Source organism: Sceloporus undulatus, unplaced genomic scaffold, assembly GCF_019175285.1.
Source record: "Sceloporus undulatus isolate JIND9_A2432 ecotype Alabama unplaced genomic scaffold, SceUnd_v1.1 scaffold_16, whole genome shotgun sequence".
Lineage (NCBI taxonomy): Eukaryota > Metazoa > Chordata > Lepidosauria > Squamata > Phrynosomatidae > Sceloporus > Sceloporus undulatus.
In genome coordinates, this window is record NW_024802938.1 from 2,796,473 (window position 1) to 2,813,158 (window position 16,686).

The 16,686-nt window shown below is 36.7% G+C and overlaps 1 protein-coding gene across 2 annotated transcripts in view; it reads right to left on the minus strand.

The window, feature by feature from the left end:
* The window catches only part of LOC121917377 (protein dopey-1-like), an 81,726-nt gene that overhangs the window by 54,564 nt on the left and 10,476 nt on the right, over positions 1-16,686 (minus strand). For both annotated transcript variants that reach the window (XM_042443307.1, XM_042443306.1), the window contains exons 2-7: positions 11,748-11,938; positions 10,390-10,571; positions 4,862-5,032; positions 3,723-3,912; positions 3,042-3,140; positions 192-291 (exon numbers count right to left, since the gene is read on the minus strand). In XM_042443307.1, the coding sequence (XP_042299241.1) occupies positions 192-291; positions 3,042-3,140; positions 3,723-3,912; positions 4,862-5,032; positions 10,390-10,571; positions 11,748-11,885 (880 nt within the window). In that variant the 5' untranslated portion in view covers positions 11,886-11,938. The remainder of the gene's footprint in view (positions 1-191; positions 292-3,041; positions 3,141-3,722; positions 3,913-4,861; positions 5,033-10,389; positions 10,572-11,747; positions 11,939-16,686) is intronic.

Below are 16,686 nucleotides of genomic sequence, written 5' to 3' on the forward strand. Positions count from 1 at the left end.
GCAGAATCACAAAGGTCACATTCCAAAAGACAAAGTTTTTTCAAAACACTACTTTATAACTGTAGGAGTGTTAAATTGTCATTTGAAGGTTTCTTTTTAAAAAGAAGTCTCTGCTTTAAAGATTCTTGCAAACTACAAACTATAAATTTTACAGTAACAACAGCAGCAATAACAATATAACCTGCACTCACCTAGAAGCCAGGCATAAAGCCTTCTATTGAGTGACATATCTCTGCGCAGAACTACATGAAGGGATGCTGACAGAATTCTGATCATGTCTGGACGTGTTGCCTAGAATTGGAAATTTAAACAACATGCATCAGCAGGTTTCACATTCAAAGGTTTGGGTGCATGAAGGAACAAAACATTTCATTCATTTCCCAGTACCTCTAGAACTCATGCTGGTTGAGATATGAAACCTAACAGAAATATAGGGTATTATCAAGACAAACAAAACAAACAAACAGCTTCATTTCTATACCACTTCATACTGAACTAACAGTGTCTAAGCGGTTTACAACTGTAAGCTAATTGACCCCAACAATCTGGGTACTCATTTTAGCCATCTTGGAAGGATGCAAACCTGAATCAAGCTTGAGCCCTTTTGTTGGTATTGAATTCGCAACCTTATGGTTTTGAGTGAGTGGCTGCAGTTCAGGCATTTAACCACTGCACCACCAGGGCTTCTGCTTCCTGCTTCCCACTCCATCGGAGCACCCACCAAAGTAGTGTGCACCTTTGCTGGCATCAGCAGACAATCACCACATATCAGTTTCCAGGCCCTCCACTTTGTTTCAGGCAATTTAATTTGTTGGAGTACATACTGACTGCAGTGCAACAAAAATAATATTTGGCACAACATTATTGTTCTACCAAACAGGATAACAAAGACTTCACATTTTCTCCTCAATACATTTTAAAGCAAACTTAAAAGCTCAAGCATCTGTCAATGTCATAAAAACACAAAGATTGATAGAAGCTATCTGTAGCAGTTTAGTGTATGCCCCTGCATATTAAATCAAACAAGGCTCAAGCAGAATTATGAATCTATTACTGAGACAAATCCAAGCATAATTTTTTATGATTATTGTTTACCAAATTGATCCATTTTCTTTAGTTGAGAATGAATACATACCCACAAATTAGTTTCATTTTGTTCACTCGCTTAATTTCACTTATGGGCAAACAGTGCTGCTTTTTGCATAAGTTGTACAGGAGAGCAAAATAGTAAACCTTGACTTGTTATTTTAGTAATCTAACTATTATAGGTTCTCAAGTATTGTTTCTTTATCTGAGAGAAGCAGGTAAAATACAGAGCATTACATGAACTGGCCTGGCCTGATATACTAATTTCTTGGATTTCAGCTCTGCTGAATATATGAGCAACTTAAGTAACAAGAGCTTCATCCATTTCACAGTGCCATGCATCAGATGTTGGATCAAGAACTACAGAATAAACCAGGCACAGCCCAAAGTACATGCTGAGGTTCCCATCAAACTTTTTGCATATGTTGTACAGGAGATCTCCACCTTTTTCTTTTACTTGGATGGGAGTGGAAATATTTGCCAAACAGGGCTGGGAGAAGATGCTTGCCCATCCCCGCCACATACATTTTTTGCTTTGATGGTCTTTGGCGCTGTTGTTCTTCCACCACATTCCAGCCACTTTTGTCAGGGTAGCTTTCCTTTCCTGCTCAGTTTGACTGTGGTGTTGGGGAAAATCCTGCAGTGCTGAAAAATAGCTTGGGGGAATCCTATCAAATATCAATTTCCCTTGAAGTAACTAAACCTTTAGCAGTATACATGTGTGTCTGAATATTTGCGTGTATGCGCCAGCTCCATTTTTGACAAACTGGCTCCCTTTTCAAATGAGTGGATAAATATCTACTGTATTTTCTGGCATATAAGACTACTTTTTAACCCAAGAAAATCTTCTCAAAAGTCGGGGGTCGTCTTATACGGCGGGTGTCGTCTTATAGGACAGGTGCTGGAACCTCCGAGCTGGACTGGAGAATCTGTGATCACAGCATATGGTGGGGGGAGCTCAAAAACGGCTGTGGGGTATGGAAAAAAGAGCACTACCTCTCTGATAGTCTTGGAGACAGGGAGGGCTGGACAGGCAGGGAGAGCTGACCAATCCAAGCAGGCTTTGTATACAAGTTTTCCTGCTAAGTACTTGCATGTCATAAGCATTTGAATTAAAATTACAATATTGAAATCAAATATGAAGTTTTTAAAAATTTTATTTGGTGTGCGTTGAAAGAGGGGTAGTCTTATATGGCGAGTATATCCCAAACCCTATATTTTAACTGGAAAGGTTGGGAGTCATCTTATACGTCCAGTCGTCTTATACACCGGAAAATGCGGTACATTCATTTTAATGGGTAAAAATAAACACTTTTATGCTGAGGGTTTGCAGTTGGACTGCCATATTCGACCTTGACCAAAAACATTTGAACCAACAGCAGGCTTGGTGGGCTTATCTCCTGAAACCATTCATTAGCAAGGCAAGCTTTCCACTCCACATTCAACTACAAGTTGAGTCTGCCTTATCCAAAATGCTTATGACAAGAAGTGTTTGGATTTTTGTATATGTGGACATACATAATAAGATATCTTGAAGATGGGGACCAAGTCTAAACATGAAGTTCATTTACGTTTCATATATACTTTGTAAACATAACCTGAAGATAATTTTATACATAATATTTTTAATAATTTTGTGAATGAAACAAAGTTTGTTTTGGAACCATCAGAAAGCAAAAACATCACTATCTCAGCCACCCCTGTGAACAATTTTGGATTTTGGAATTCCAGATAAGGAATACTTCAACCTATGTATGGAACTATTCATCCATATTTATCCATATTATGGGGAACCATACCAGACAAAGTGTTTAGGAAATCAGTTAAGCAACAAGCCTAGCATCTGAAGAGTTATCCTATTGCAATATATACACTACACAGGGGACTGTGTTGTTTTTTTTTACTCAGTACATGCAACAGGTATTTCATGGAATATGTATTGAGTGACACTTTACCTGACTCATGTGGAATGGAAAACAGAAAAGTATCAGGTCGAGTGTGCTCCTCTGTACTAATACACTGGAATCCTGCACTGAAGTGCTTACTGCTTCTACCTGAAATATAATCCGCATTAAAAACAGGCATAGTCAGTAATGCAGAGCATATGCGAATTGTATCATATGTAACTTTTATTCTTTAGAAAAACAATTACACATGTACACAAAGATCTGTGGTCACACTTGCACAGTAATGTCCACTGATTCCTCTCTCCTCATGTGATAAGGGTGATGGTGTGGTATTCACTAAAATAAATTTCTGAAACGCTTGAAAAGTGTGAGTAATACCAGACAGTCAGGTGTATAATGCCATGGTAATTAATAGTAGAATATTATTTGTGCGACATATATTTTATACTCAGTGCATATTTATGCATATATCTACATTGCAAGTAAGTTACAGGTTATATATTGGTTTTGAAAATAAAATGCTGATGATCATCTCCCTAAGTGGAGTTTTCCTTCGAATACCCCAGTTCTCCCTTATTCTCCCTTATACACCTCCCTTATACTGCAAACACCAGCACACCCTCCACATGTTCGAGAGAGTCGAGATTTCTGGGTATGGTATTTCAGATGTTACAAATGAAAGTAAGTGGGATTGGGCAATTGTACAAATTAAGCTTTAAGGACTCTTACCATCAGTTCAATGTCACTGCCTATTATATATAGCTGGTCTTCCATGGAAAGCTTTCTGTTGAGATGGGACAGCACATAAGTAATTCCAGGCAACCGAACTGCAGGACTAGTAAGAAGACTACCCCACAGTGCACTGTAGAAAGCAGATTGGTCCACTGCAGCAGCTACCTTCTCCAGCAGAGTGTTTGTTCTGTGACATAAGCAGCAGAGTTGGAAAAAAAGTTGAAAGAAACCAGGATGAATAATTATAAATAAACCCTTGAAATATGTGTGTCTTCCACAAATTAAAACACAAGTTGGTAAAAAAACTAAGAAGTTGGTTAAAGATACCAAAAAACCCTTAAAGAATATGAAAGGAATCTGGAAGTTCAGTATTACTCAGGAGTTTTGACTCTTTTCTCACTGAAAGGCTTACTCCTAATAGCTTTACTTACTTAATAGTTACACTGATATCCTATTTTTTCTCCAATAAGCTGGAGGCAGTGTACATGGTTTTCTTCCCCACTATTTTATCCATGCAACAACTCTTTGAGATATGATGAGCTGAGAGAAGAGACTCGGGCCTGTTACAGACTGCCAAAATAAAGCTGCTTCGGGTCTCTTTGGAGGTATGCTGTTTAAATGACGCATGCATCCTAAGAATCTGGAAGCTTCACCAAAGCTGCACTCCAGTGCTTAGGAATGGAGTGTGGCTTTGGTGCAACCTCCGGACTCTTAGGACCATGCATCATTTAAATAGCATACTTCCAAAGAGACCCGAAGCAGCTTTATTTTGGCAGTCTGTAACAGGCCTCAGTGTGGTATAATGGTTTAGAGCGTTGGAATATGACTCTGGAGAGCAGGGTTCAAATCCCCACTTGGCCATGGAAACCTACAAGTCACATTCTCTCAGCCTCAGAGGAAGACAAAGCAACCCCCCTCTGAACAAATCTTGCCAAGAAAACCCTGTGATAGGCTCATTATAGGGTCACCATAAGACAGAAACAACATACAACAACAGGCTGAGAGTGACTGGTCCAAGATGACCTGGTAAGTTTTGTGGTTCAGTAGGGACTACGGTTAGGATCACCCTAATCATCTGAAATTTAACCAATCACAAGATTTTACAGCAGCAATATTTAATGAACTTGCAGCCTTACCTTTCATAATATTCAGATCCCTCCTCCAAACCAGGAAGTATCCCAGTTAACAACCCTTGCAGGCCTGGTTTCAGTGTTTTGCCCAAAGGAAGATAATAAGCTTCATACAGGCTGAGTAACGCTGGTTTGACAGACATAGCAGCATTGGCAAGAAGTGGAAATAACCCAGAACTGTAAAAACAAACAACAACCACAGATACAAGAGAGCAATAGGGCAGTTGCATGAGGCTGGACAGCTTTACACATACCATTTTTACCACCTGGCAATAACTATTAATGCACAGAGCAGCTGCCCATTTTATACATACTCAAGTTTAAAAGCAGAACAAAACCAGGTGCTATATCTGCATCTTTGCAACATATTCTGAGCAGCTTGAGGGGAGAGTACTTATTCTCAAATGTCAAGCATTTCAGTTATTGACTGCATGTGAAATGGCAATTGTTATAATTAGACAGCTTTATTATCAGAGATACAGTAGCCCTCCTTAAAGAAGCTTACTGCCTTAAAGAAGCTTACTTATAGAAGTTCTACAGGACAAGGGTCAAAGAGTCACTGGCTGTTATACTGGAATATCGCTATACATTCACTGTGTCAAATTCCATTTTTAAAAGGTATTTGCTAACTAAAATAAAATCAGAACATAATATGTGACTCACATGCTACAAGCTTAGTCACAATGAAACAATCCCTGACTGTCAACAGAATTAAGACATTATGATTACAGCAGTTAAAGGAGATAATAAAGACTGGGCTGGATATGGAGGGGAGGGGAGGGTCACTTCCAGAATCAGAAGTTTTTTCCCCCAACACAGCACAAATAGTTAAAGGAGAGAAAAAAAGACTGAAAAACAGTAGCACACTTCTGTCAGCTGAGGAGCCTTATAAACTCTCCCATGTCTCAAGAAGCATGATAACCAAAGACGGAAGCCCATGCTAGTGCAACAAAACGTTCTCCTCAGTGTCACTTGCAAACTAGTTTTTTGGGGGGTGCTCCCAATCCTCTGGACCAAGATCTGAAGGTACATCTCCTCCTCCCCTGCCTTCTATTGGCCGAAGCTGTCCTGCTGACAGAAGTCCCTACTGGAGAGGCCACAGTTCTCTGCTGTGAAAATTTCCTTCTAGTTCTTCCACAACAGTTTACAGAACACCACTGGCAAAATTTATTCTGTTGGCAGACCTCTTGATACAAGTTCTCAAGGCTACCACAATTTCCTATGAAATCCAACCTAACAAAGATGTGTCACATTTAGTGACATATAATACTGTCCAGTGTGTGGACAGTGAAGGATGCAAATATAAAATTATAACAATGGGTTGGTGCTAGACTTGTTTGTCATGAAAGGGTTCCGTCCATCTGCAGAGGCTGAGGCAGGTCGTTCTTTACTGTCTCCCCTTTCTTCCTGGAGTCTCTATGCCACCTCCTACACCTACAGTGTCCCAGAAGGAGCTTTTCAGAGGATGCTGGGGAGCAGGAGGAATTCTCAAAAATAGTCTCCACCCACCTTTTCTTCCAAAAGTAGCACCTCATTTGAGTTTTTCTGACAGATTGTATGAATATTAGCCATTACACTTATGTTTATAAGAGATGAAAGCTGCACATTCATTCATTAAAGAGAAATTTCCAGCCCAGTTAAAACACTTTATACAAGCCTTCTTTGCTAATTCCCCTAACCAATTGCTTAAGGCAGTCAGTCACTTAAGAATTTTCATGCCACAGTCATCTCAGAATTTTCCTTTTATTATAAAGAGCATGTTCATGTGTGCACAGATGCACATACGTGTACACACTTGTTAATTCTCAAAATAAATTGTGACTCTATTTATGTGGTGTATTCTCTATTCATTCTTTCGAAGTGCTAACTTTATTTATGCAGGTTGAATATCCCTTATCCGAAACTCTGAAATCTGAAATGCTCCAAAAGCCAAAACTTTTCTCACAGGTAGCTGACACTGACACCTGTGTTTTCTGATGGGTCAGTGTATACAAACTCTGTTTCATGCCCAAAATTACTAAAAATATAGTATAAAAATACCTTCAGGCTCTGTTTGCAAAGTGTATTTGAACCATAAATGAATTTCACATTTAGACATGGGTCCCCCTCCAAGAGATCTCATTATGTATATGTAAATATTCCAGAATCCCTCCAAAAACCAAAATACTTCTGGTCTCAAGCATTTTGCATAAGGGACACTCAACCTGTATTACTAAAGAAGAAAGCACCACTACCCAGCCACTAAAAAAAGACTAATCAATTTAATACCAGAAAAGGTCACTGCTGATGAATATAAAGGGAAATCAAATAGTTTAAGTATGGATCTTTTCCACTCTTCTTTCCTCATGCAAACGTCAAGAGGAGATGATTCAAACAGCAAGTTGTAGAGGAAGATGCTAGCACTAAAGCTTATTGCTGGATTATGACAAAAATGTTGAGAAACACCCAGTATTAATGGATGTGTAACAAAGTACATACTACTATGCACCTCTGGTCTCTTGTTTACCTCTTTGTGGCAATTTTCTACATTTATTTTTTTTAAACTTTATTTTTATATATACATAACAGAGTATAACAAACCCCACTTCTATATACACAAAAAAGAAACAATAGGATTATCTTCCATAAATCATACCATCTTCCTTATCACATTCAAAACGTTATATATCTTGTGTGTATGTGTATGTCTCTCTCTCTCTGTGTGTGTGTGTGTGTGTGTGTGTGTGTGTATATATATATATATATCCATACATCCATCTATCATATATTTATGTATCATAATCCTTGTTATACTATACTTAGTTTACTTCCTAAAGTCGTCCCAATAGCTAGTCCTATCAATTATATCAGCTCCTTGTCTTATTCTCCATCCTAAAAAAACGAAACAATACTGTAAATTTGTCTGCTAACCATTCATGAATGTTTTCATGCAAGTATCTTGGTGTCAAGAAACTTTAATTATTTCTGTCTCTGCTTGACCCATATCTGAGTGCATACGTGAATTATAGGTGACCACTCTTCTTCCGTTTGTTTAACATCTTTATTATTCAAAAGAGCTGTCAATTTGTCCATTTCTTTCATATCTAATACTAATACATCTCTAATACATCTCTAAACTTGGTATGTCTTTGTTCTTTCAATTCTGTGCTATTATCAGTCTCGCAGCTGTTATTAAGTATAAAAGCATATGCCAATGCTTTCTTTCAGTTTGTAGTGGAATTTTGTTTAACATATTCAGGAGGTAGATTTCTAGCCTAAGTTGGTATTTTATATGAAATATATTTTCAATAAACCTATGTATTTGTTTCCTTTTTTTTTATTTTCGTACACTGCCACCATGCATGGATCCACGACCCTATTGCTGACTAGTATTTCCAGTTAAGGACATTAGCCTGATAAAATATAGATTCAAATCCGGAAGCCCTGTTCCTCCTCCTTTCGTCTGTCTAATTAAGATTTTCCATTTAATATGTGGTCTCTTCTGATTCCATTTGAATTCTTTAATGTCTTTCTGCCATAATTTAAAAGACCCATCAGTGTTCAAAATTGGTATGTCTGGAATAGAAAATTCATTTTTGGCAATACCATCATTTTGGTTACTTCAATCCTTCCCAAAGGGACAAATTTTAATTTACTCCATCTGTTTAAATCTTTTTTGATTTCCTTCCATTTATTTACATAATTATTGTCATATAATTCTGTACTTTTATTTGATATCCAAATTCTCAGATATCTCACCTTCTTTGAAACTTTACAGCTCGTTAATTCCATGAGTTGTTCTACTTCATTCTTACTTAAGTTTTTTGTTATCATTACCGTTTTAGCTCTGTTAATTTTGAATCCCGATATTTTTCCAAACTCTTCTATAATTTTCAGAAGCTTTTCTGTTTGTCACATCGGATCTTCTAATATAACCACTAAGTCATCTGCAAAAGCCTTCAGTTTATATTCCAGACCTCTCAATTTAGTTCCTTTTATCTCTTTTTCTTCCCGATTTTTATTATTTAAGATCTCTAATATAACAATCAAAAAATTAAGGAGAGAGGGGATAGCCTTGTCTTGTTTCTTTCCTAATTTCAATTTTTTTCTGATTTTTCCACATTAATTATCAATTGAGCTTCTTGTGTCTTGTATATTTTTTTGATCCAGGCCAAAAAGTTTTCACCCACTCCCATTCTTTTCAGCATTTTGAATAAACATTCCCAATTCACATTGTTGAATACCTTTTCTGCGTCTGCAAAAATCAAAGCTAATTTTCTTTAATTATTACATTTGTAGTACTCTATAACATCCAGGATTGTTCTTAAGTTATCCTTCATTTGATGGGATGGGAGAAATCCAGCTTGATCTTTATTGATATATTCTTTTAGTACTTTCTTAAATCTTTCTGCTAATATTAAAGTAAGGATCTTGTAGTCTGTGTTGAGTAAAGAAATAAGTCTGTAATTGGTCATATATTTAGGATCTTTCTCTTCTTTTGGGATTAGAACTATATTTGTATTCTTCCAGGAATCGGGTATCCCTATCGTTTTAATTTCATTCAGTGTTCTCTGCAAGGGAATCTTCATTTCTTCTTTAAACTTTATTGCAATTTTCTACATTTACAAGAGGGTAAAGTGATAGTTTTTTGTGGGTTTTTCGGGCTATGTGGCCATGTTCTAGAAGAGTTTATTCCTGATATTTCAATTACCTAATCTGTGGTTATAGCATCTTCAGAGAAACATCAGGAATAAACTCTTCTAGAACATGGCCACATAGCCGAAAAACCCACAAAATCTATGGATGCTGGCCATGAAAGCCTTAGACTTCACAATAAACTTATAGTTTTGTATCTATTCTAGGCAAACAGAACCCAGCTTAAATTTGGTCTCCTGTACCAAATACAAAAGCTGTTTTTAATGCCAAACATGTCTCCATCTAGATGGATTTTGAAAGAGGCAAATCTGGGACCTTTCCTTTTACTCTTAATAGGGACAGTTCCCATTACTAAACTTATCCTTGCCATCACACTCAGACAAGCTCACACACTTCTGTACAAGACATGCTCCTAACAAAAACCAGAGACCCTTTCAGACTTCACAATAATAGTGCTACTATTCCACTTTGACTGTCTTTACAACACTCTACACACAGCTATCTGAAAACACCACCACAAACAAAACAGTAATTGCAACATGATACAAGAAGACTTCAGGCATATAAACATGAGTCACCATAATTGTATTAAGGAATTTAACATTTTTAAAAAGTCCATGGAACTTTAAGTAGAATGAATAGCTTTAATTCTTTTTTTTTTTCTTTTCCCTTTTTGGTGGGAGGCTCATCTCCCATTTTGTCTTGGAGATAAAAAAAGTTGAGCATAACTGTCAACACAGTGACTGGCTACGCCAGATCTGCTCAATATTTCAAAAACTTCACATATTAAGTTGCCCTCTTCTACACATGTTGCATGGGAAATATTTCATCACATTTGTAAAAAAATGTTAAAGATATTGTTAATTTGAGATTAAGGGAATTTAATACTTGGAGATTACCTGTAAAGGAAAAGATCTTTGGCCAGGCGCTTGGGACCAATGATTTTGAAGATAATTTCATATGTTTCAAGTGCTTTCCGGTGTACTCCACCTGGCAAGGCAGGATGAAGACATTGTGCAAGACGTTTTCCGATGGTCAGCTTTTTTGGTACTACTTGGTACTTTGCATTGTTTTGCAGAACCTGACAGGAAACATTGCAATATATTTTTAAAACTTTAACAACTAGCAAATTATTCTAAATGCATTCTGCTAAACAAACCATTGCAATGAATTAGAAGCAAACCATTCTTGTTGTTGGCCAAGTCTCTTAATCTGGGGAACTAACTTTTTCATAACTTCTTTTATTTTTTGTACTGCATAAAATGAACTCACACCAAGCCAAATAACCAACAACAACAATGCATATCTAGCTCTTCCGGTGCAACTCTATGGTCAACTTTAACTAAAAGTTGCAATGAAAGACTTAGAGATTCCTAGAGAAAATATTCTACTAGACATTTGTAGCTCCTCCAGTGCAGTTCTATAGTCAGTGTCTGTCGGACGTTGACCACAGAGTTGCACTGGAAGATCTAGAGATTCCTAGAGAGGTGTCCTCTCAGGTAAAAAAATTGTGTTTTTGTTATTTGCACTTTTTCCATATTCACAGAGATCTTGTGTCCCTAACCCTAGCGAATATGGAGGGACAAGCGTACTGTATATGTAATGTGAAAATATGTGAAACTTCAAAGCATATATATTATACAGGCACATCAGCCAGGAAGCCAGAATTAACTTCAATTACCTAATGAGTGTTGCTTTTTATGTATGAAAAGGGTTGGGCGGAAAGCTTGTTTTCCGTTCACAGGAACAGGAGGAAAGCCCACATATGCCCTATATAAGCTATTCATGCTTTCCTTTCATAATTGTTAAGGCAGATTTTATCTGGGGAGTAGGCTAGGAAAAAACATTTAACAGAAAACAATGACAACTCAATGTATGGACTCCCACAACATTAAGAATGAGAAATGTCTGGCCCTTTCATTTTTTTCAACTCAGGCCTTGCCGGCATTGCAGAAATAAAGCAGTTTGACACCATTTTAACTCCCACGTCTCAAAGCTATGGAATTTTGGAATTGGTAGTTTTGTGAGATTTTCTAACCTTTTCTGTCAGAGAGCTCCGATATTCCCATCAAACTACAAATTCCATAATTCCATAGCATTGAACCATGCAGTTAAACTGGTGCCAAACTGCATTATTTCTGCAGTGCAGATGCAGCCTCTCTCTCCAGTTTTCTGTAAAAACAAAAAATCAAAAGAAAAATCTAGATTATGATTCATTATAATCTTCCCAATTCTTCTAAATGGACCTCCGCCATACCTTGTTCAGTTTTCCAAGTGAAGAGATTAAATCAGCCCATTCACTGGAGTACTCAAAGCTTTTCAGAGCCTTGTCAACAGCTGCTACATAGTTCCTGTACTTGGAATCACCCAGTAGCTCCAGCTCCTCTGCATTCATCCTCCCGCAGAGTCCCACTAGAGACCAGCTTGAAATTCATGTAAAGTCGTTAGCTGAAAGAGACAAAAGCAAATGTTCACATGTTCCTTCTAATCATAGCATTTATCTATTGGATTCAGAGCACCAACAAAAGCACAACCATGTTAAAAACAATCACCATTAAGTCTGTGACACCACTGGCTTGACCAGGGAATATCCTTCCTTTCTATCAGCCCCCATGCCAAAGACTACTCCATTCCAGGTGGTCTGCTGGCCCTCAGGACAATCCTTTAGGGGGCATTCCAGAGCAATGAGGAAGCAGGAAAGTCAATATCCACAGCCCTCCCGCTTCTACCACTTGTACTTCTCTGGGTACAAGCCAACATCAAATTATTATTTCTTTGTAGAAAGCTTGGAATTATGAAATAACTGTTAAACTGTATATTCCAATAATGGGGGAGCAGTCATTCATTTTATAAAGTTCTAGGTGAGACAAAGAGGTTACACAAGTAAAGTTTGGATTAAGATTTCCAAAACCTCCCAGACCCAAAGAGCCATGTTGGCTAGGTAGTTTTGAGAGATATAGCCCCCAAAAGGGTATTGTTCCAAACTCTCAGAGCCCTGGGATGTTTGTTCCCACTGCACCACCAATAATCCAGTCTTGGATCATAGTTTATGTAAACCCTCAACAACAACAACAATGAGCTGCTCAAGGGAAATGTGTTCTCACATGACCATCAAGTCATCAAATCTTGTATTTCCCAAATCACTGAGAGCAATTTATTTCAAACTGACAAAACATGTTACATGTTCCCAAATGTTCTCCTCCTCCATTCCCAAAATAATCATCACAATTTCTGTTCAGGGTATCACTTGTTCTGCATCACGAGTAGGCATCAAACAGCCTTCTAGAAGTTGCTGGATCCCAATACAAATGGCTATGTTGGTTGGACTGCTGGGAGATGCAGTTCAATAATCTCTGGAGGGTCACAGGAATTCTGTTCTTTTCCTACATACCACTATTAAGTGACCCATACTAACTAGGAGCAGCATTTACAAATAATGGTTTAGGTCTAAGGCAGGGAACAGCTCTAGCTTCCCCACTGCAGCCACTATGCCCTGAAAATGTTAGGATATAGAAATATACATTTTCCAACATCAGTGAAAATGGGTCTCTCAACATAAGAAATCATGGCAAGGGGGAACTATATCAATCATTGCAAGATTTTGCATCCCTGTGCAAGCAGTAAAAAGCCACAATACCTTTCATCACCAAGAGCAATAGGAAAACGCATTACCTTCAGTAAAAAAAAAAAAGTATTTTGTACAAAAAAATGAACTGTGCAAAAGTTTCACCAAGAATTGCGAAAAATCATCAAAAGCTCACTCAGAAGAGAGAACAAGTTGTAAAACTTTTATTCTTGTTAATTAAGATTTACACTGTGGCATGAGAAGAGTGTGCGACAACTGCAGAAATAGTATATTCCCTGAAATAGTAGCTTCCCCAAACGACAGATTGAGCATTACAACTGATGCCCCCTTACCACACACAGCTTGAGTAGATCTCAGCATTCAAAGTATCACTCTTTCTCATATGCAGTTACTGAGAGGTTAATTACCATCTGTGCACTTGGACTTTTTACTTATATATTCTCATTCTGCTTTTTAAGGCAGCTTTTCTTCAAGTATCTCTATTGAGTGAAGAATATGTGATGGCTACAAGCAAAAGGGTCTTTTCAGTTGTCGCTCCTCTCCAAAGAGATTCCATGGTGCCCATATTAATTTTATTTTCAGTGCCAAAGACCATTTTATTCTTGACAGACTGCTTAAATTATGTTGTGGCTCTTACTACTGTTATCACTCTTTTAGGCACTGTGAATTTTTATAACCTCTGCCTCATATTTAATAGGTTATGCTCTTAACCGGCGTTCTTTGTGTGCTCTATTTCATTGTCTTTTATAGTAATATGATTTTAAAGCTTTTATTCTCTTTTTTACTGTAAGCATAATTTAAAACGGTGCAGCCTATAAATATTATGCATACATAAATATACAAAACAAAGTTAAGAATTAGAGGATTAAAGGAAAAACAGGGTGAAGACCTAGCTGAAAGAATCATCCCCCCTCTGGCTGAGTTCATTAACTGGTTACCAGAACAACTCGATCTAGAAATAGATAAGATCTATAGAGTTAACTCTTGGATTGCCACGAATAAAAATTTACCGCGGGACATTTTAATTCATTTCGTAAGGGAAAGAGTCCGGGATCTGTGCATTGAGACAAATTATAAGAAAAATTTTTATTTAGAAGACCAAGAACTCCAGATATTTAAGGACTTACCAATTCAATTATTGAGGAAAAGGAAACCCTACTCAGATCTACCCTTCTACCTAAGACAAAGCAATATAAAATATAAATGGGCTAGAACAGAAGGAGTGGATTTTTCCATAGGACTCCAAAACTACCAAATTGACTCCCCCCAAAAAGCTAAAGAGTTTCTGGAAACTTATCTGAGAAAAAATGAAAGAAAAAGATCTGAAGATAAAGACCTGAATGTAGAAGGGGTCAGTAGAGGTGATTCTGGGAAAGATCAAAAAAGATATATAAAACTAGCTAGAGAAAACACAGGTAAAAGGGCAAAGAAAAAAACCCCTAAGGAACAAAACGAGTCTGAGGAATCTGAAGAAGGGGAATTAGAGGAGGATTCTGAGGAGTCAGGATCAGAATTAGAGGATTACCCATTACGAAATACAAAAGAAAGGGTTAAAAATAGGACAACGGAAAAAAGCTAAGGAGAAAAAAGGGAAAGAGATAAAATTCTATCTGGAAAAGTAAGAGTTAATTTTATAAAGAAATTTTATTTAATTTCGTTTGGTGTAAAATGTCCTGTAAATTGATATCATGGAATGTGAATGGTTTAAATTCAAAATTTAAAAGAAGTAAAATTTTCCATTTTTTGTACAAACTTAAAGAGGACTTTGTCTGTTTACAAGAAACACATATTCAAAAAAAAGATATAAGACTTTTAGAAAAACCTAAATTAGGAAAAGTATTTGTTGCTGCCAGTGAAAAACATAAGAAAAAGGGGGTGGTGACTTATGTAAAAAATGCAAAATCGGCAAAAGAGTTATTTGCAGATAAAGATGGTCACTACTTAGCTGTAGAAGTTGAAATTCAAAATGAAAAAGTTATGTTATTAAATGTATATAGCCCACTAGATCATAAGTCTAAATTCTACAAAAAACTACATTAAAAAATCCTAGAGTATAATTATCTAAAAGTAATAATTGCAGGAGACTGGAACGGGGTCATAAACCCATTAGTAGATAGATCATCCCATAAGAGGAAAAAATATCAAGGGAAACTCCCACAAAGTGCAATGGAACTTATAAAAGACTTAAACTTAATAGATATCTGGCGAACATTACACTGGAAGGATACGGATTTCACCTTTTTTTCAAACAGATATAAATCTTGGTCAAGGATCGATTTCATTTTACTTTCTAAGATAATGTGTAAAGAAATACAAAAAATTGAAATACTACCTAGATTACATTCAGATCACTGTCCGGTGGAATTAACTTTCAATAAAGTTAGAAGGGAGTATTCATGGAAATTAAAGGAATATTTATTGTCAGACAAAGATATAGTCTTCAAATTAAAACAACAATTAAAATATTATTTCCAAGAAAATATGTCAGACAAATTGAAAATGCGTACTATTTGGGATGCGAGTAAAGCGGTGGCAAGGGGTTTATTCATCCAACAGGAAATTAGGGGAAAAAGGGATAGGGGAAAAATAGAGAGAGAGATCTGACAGAGAAACTTAAAAAAAATGAAAAAGATATTTAAAAATCCCCAAAACAGAGAATTAACTCTGGAAGGTAAAAGATTAAAATATCAATTAACCCAAAATTCTACAAAGGAACTACTAAATAAAATTAAATATATAAAACACTATTATTTTGAAAATGCGAAAAAAACTGGGAGATGGCTTGCAAGAAGAATTAAGGAAGACAGAGAAAAAAATTTAATAGTAAAGCTAACATTCAACAAGAAAGAAGTAATACATCAAAAAGACTTAAAAGACGTGGTAGCAGAGTATTTTGAGAAGCAATTTCAAGACTAAAGAGGAAAAGAGCAGCCGTCAACAAAACATTCTAGAATTTTTGAGGAAAGATACGATCCCCACAATCTCGGATAAAGCTAAAAAAGGTTTGAATGCAAAAATTACTATAGAAGAAGTCGATAAAGCAATCAATAACCCAAAAGACAATAAAGCCCCAGGACCAGATGGTCTCTCTGCAAAATACTATAAAGTATTTAAAGAAATACTTTTGAACCCGCTATTTAAAACATTCCAAGAAATTGACTCTGGCAAATATCCCATATCTTGGGAAAATTCATTAACTACTTTGGTATTAAAAGAAGGCAAAGATCCATCCCTATTGAGTAGCTATCGCCCTATTGCTCTTCTAAACCAGGATTATAAAATCTATGCTTCAATTTTAGCTGAGCGTTTGAAAAAAGTATTAACTGAATGGATAAACAAAGATCAAGCAGGTTTTTTACCTGGTAGATACTTAAAAAAATAACATCAGAATGGTGTTGGGCATCCTGGACTTCTGTGAACAAAATACCAACCAAAGAGTAGGCATGGCCTTCTTAGATCTTGAAAAGGCCTTTGATATGGTAAAATGGGATTTTATGAAAGAAGTACTGAAGGCAAGTGGAATTCAAGGAAGTTACTTGAACCGAATTAACATGATTTATAATAAACAGAACTCCCAGATAATCGTAAACGGAGAGAGAACAAGGCCATG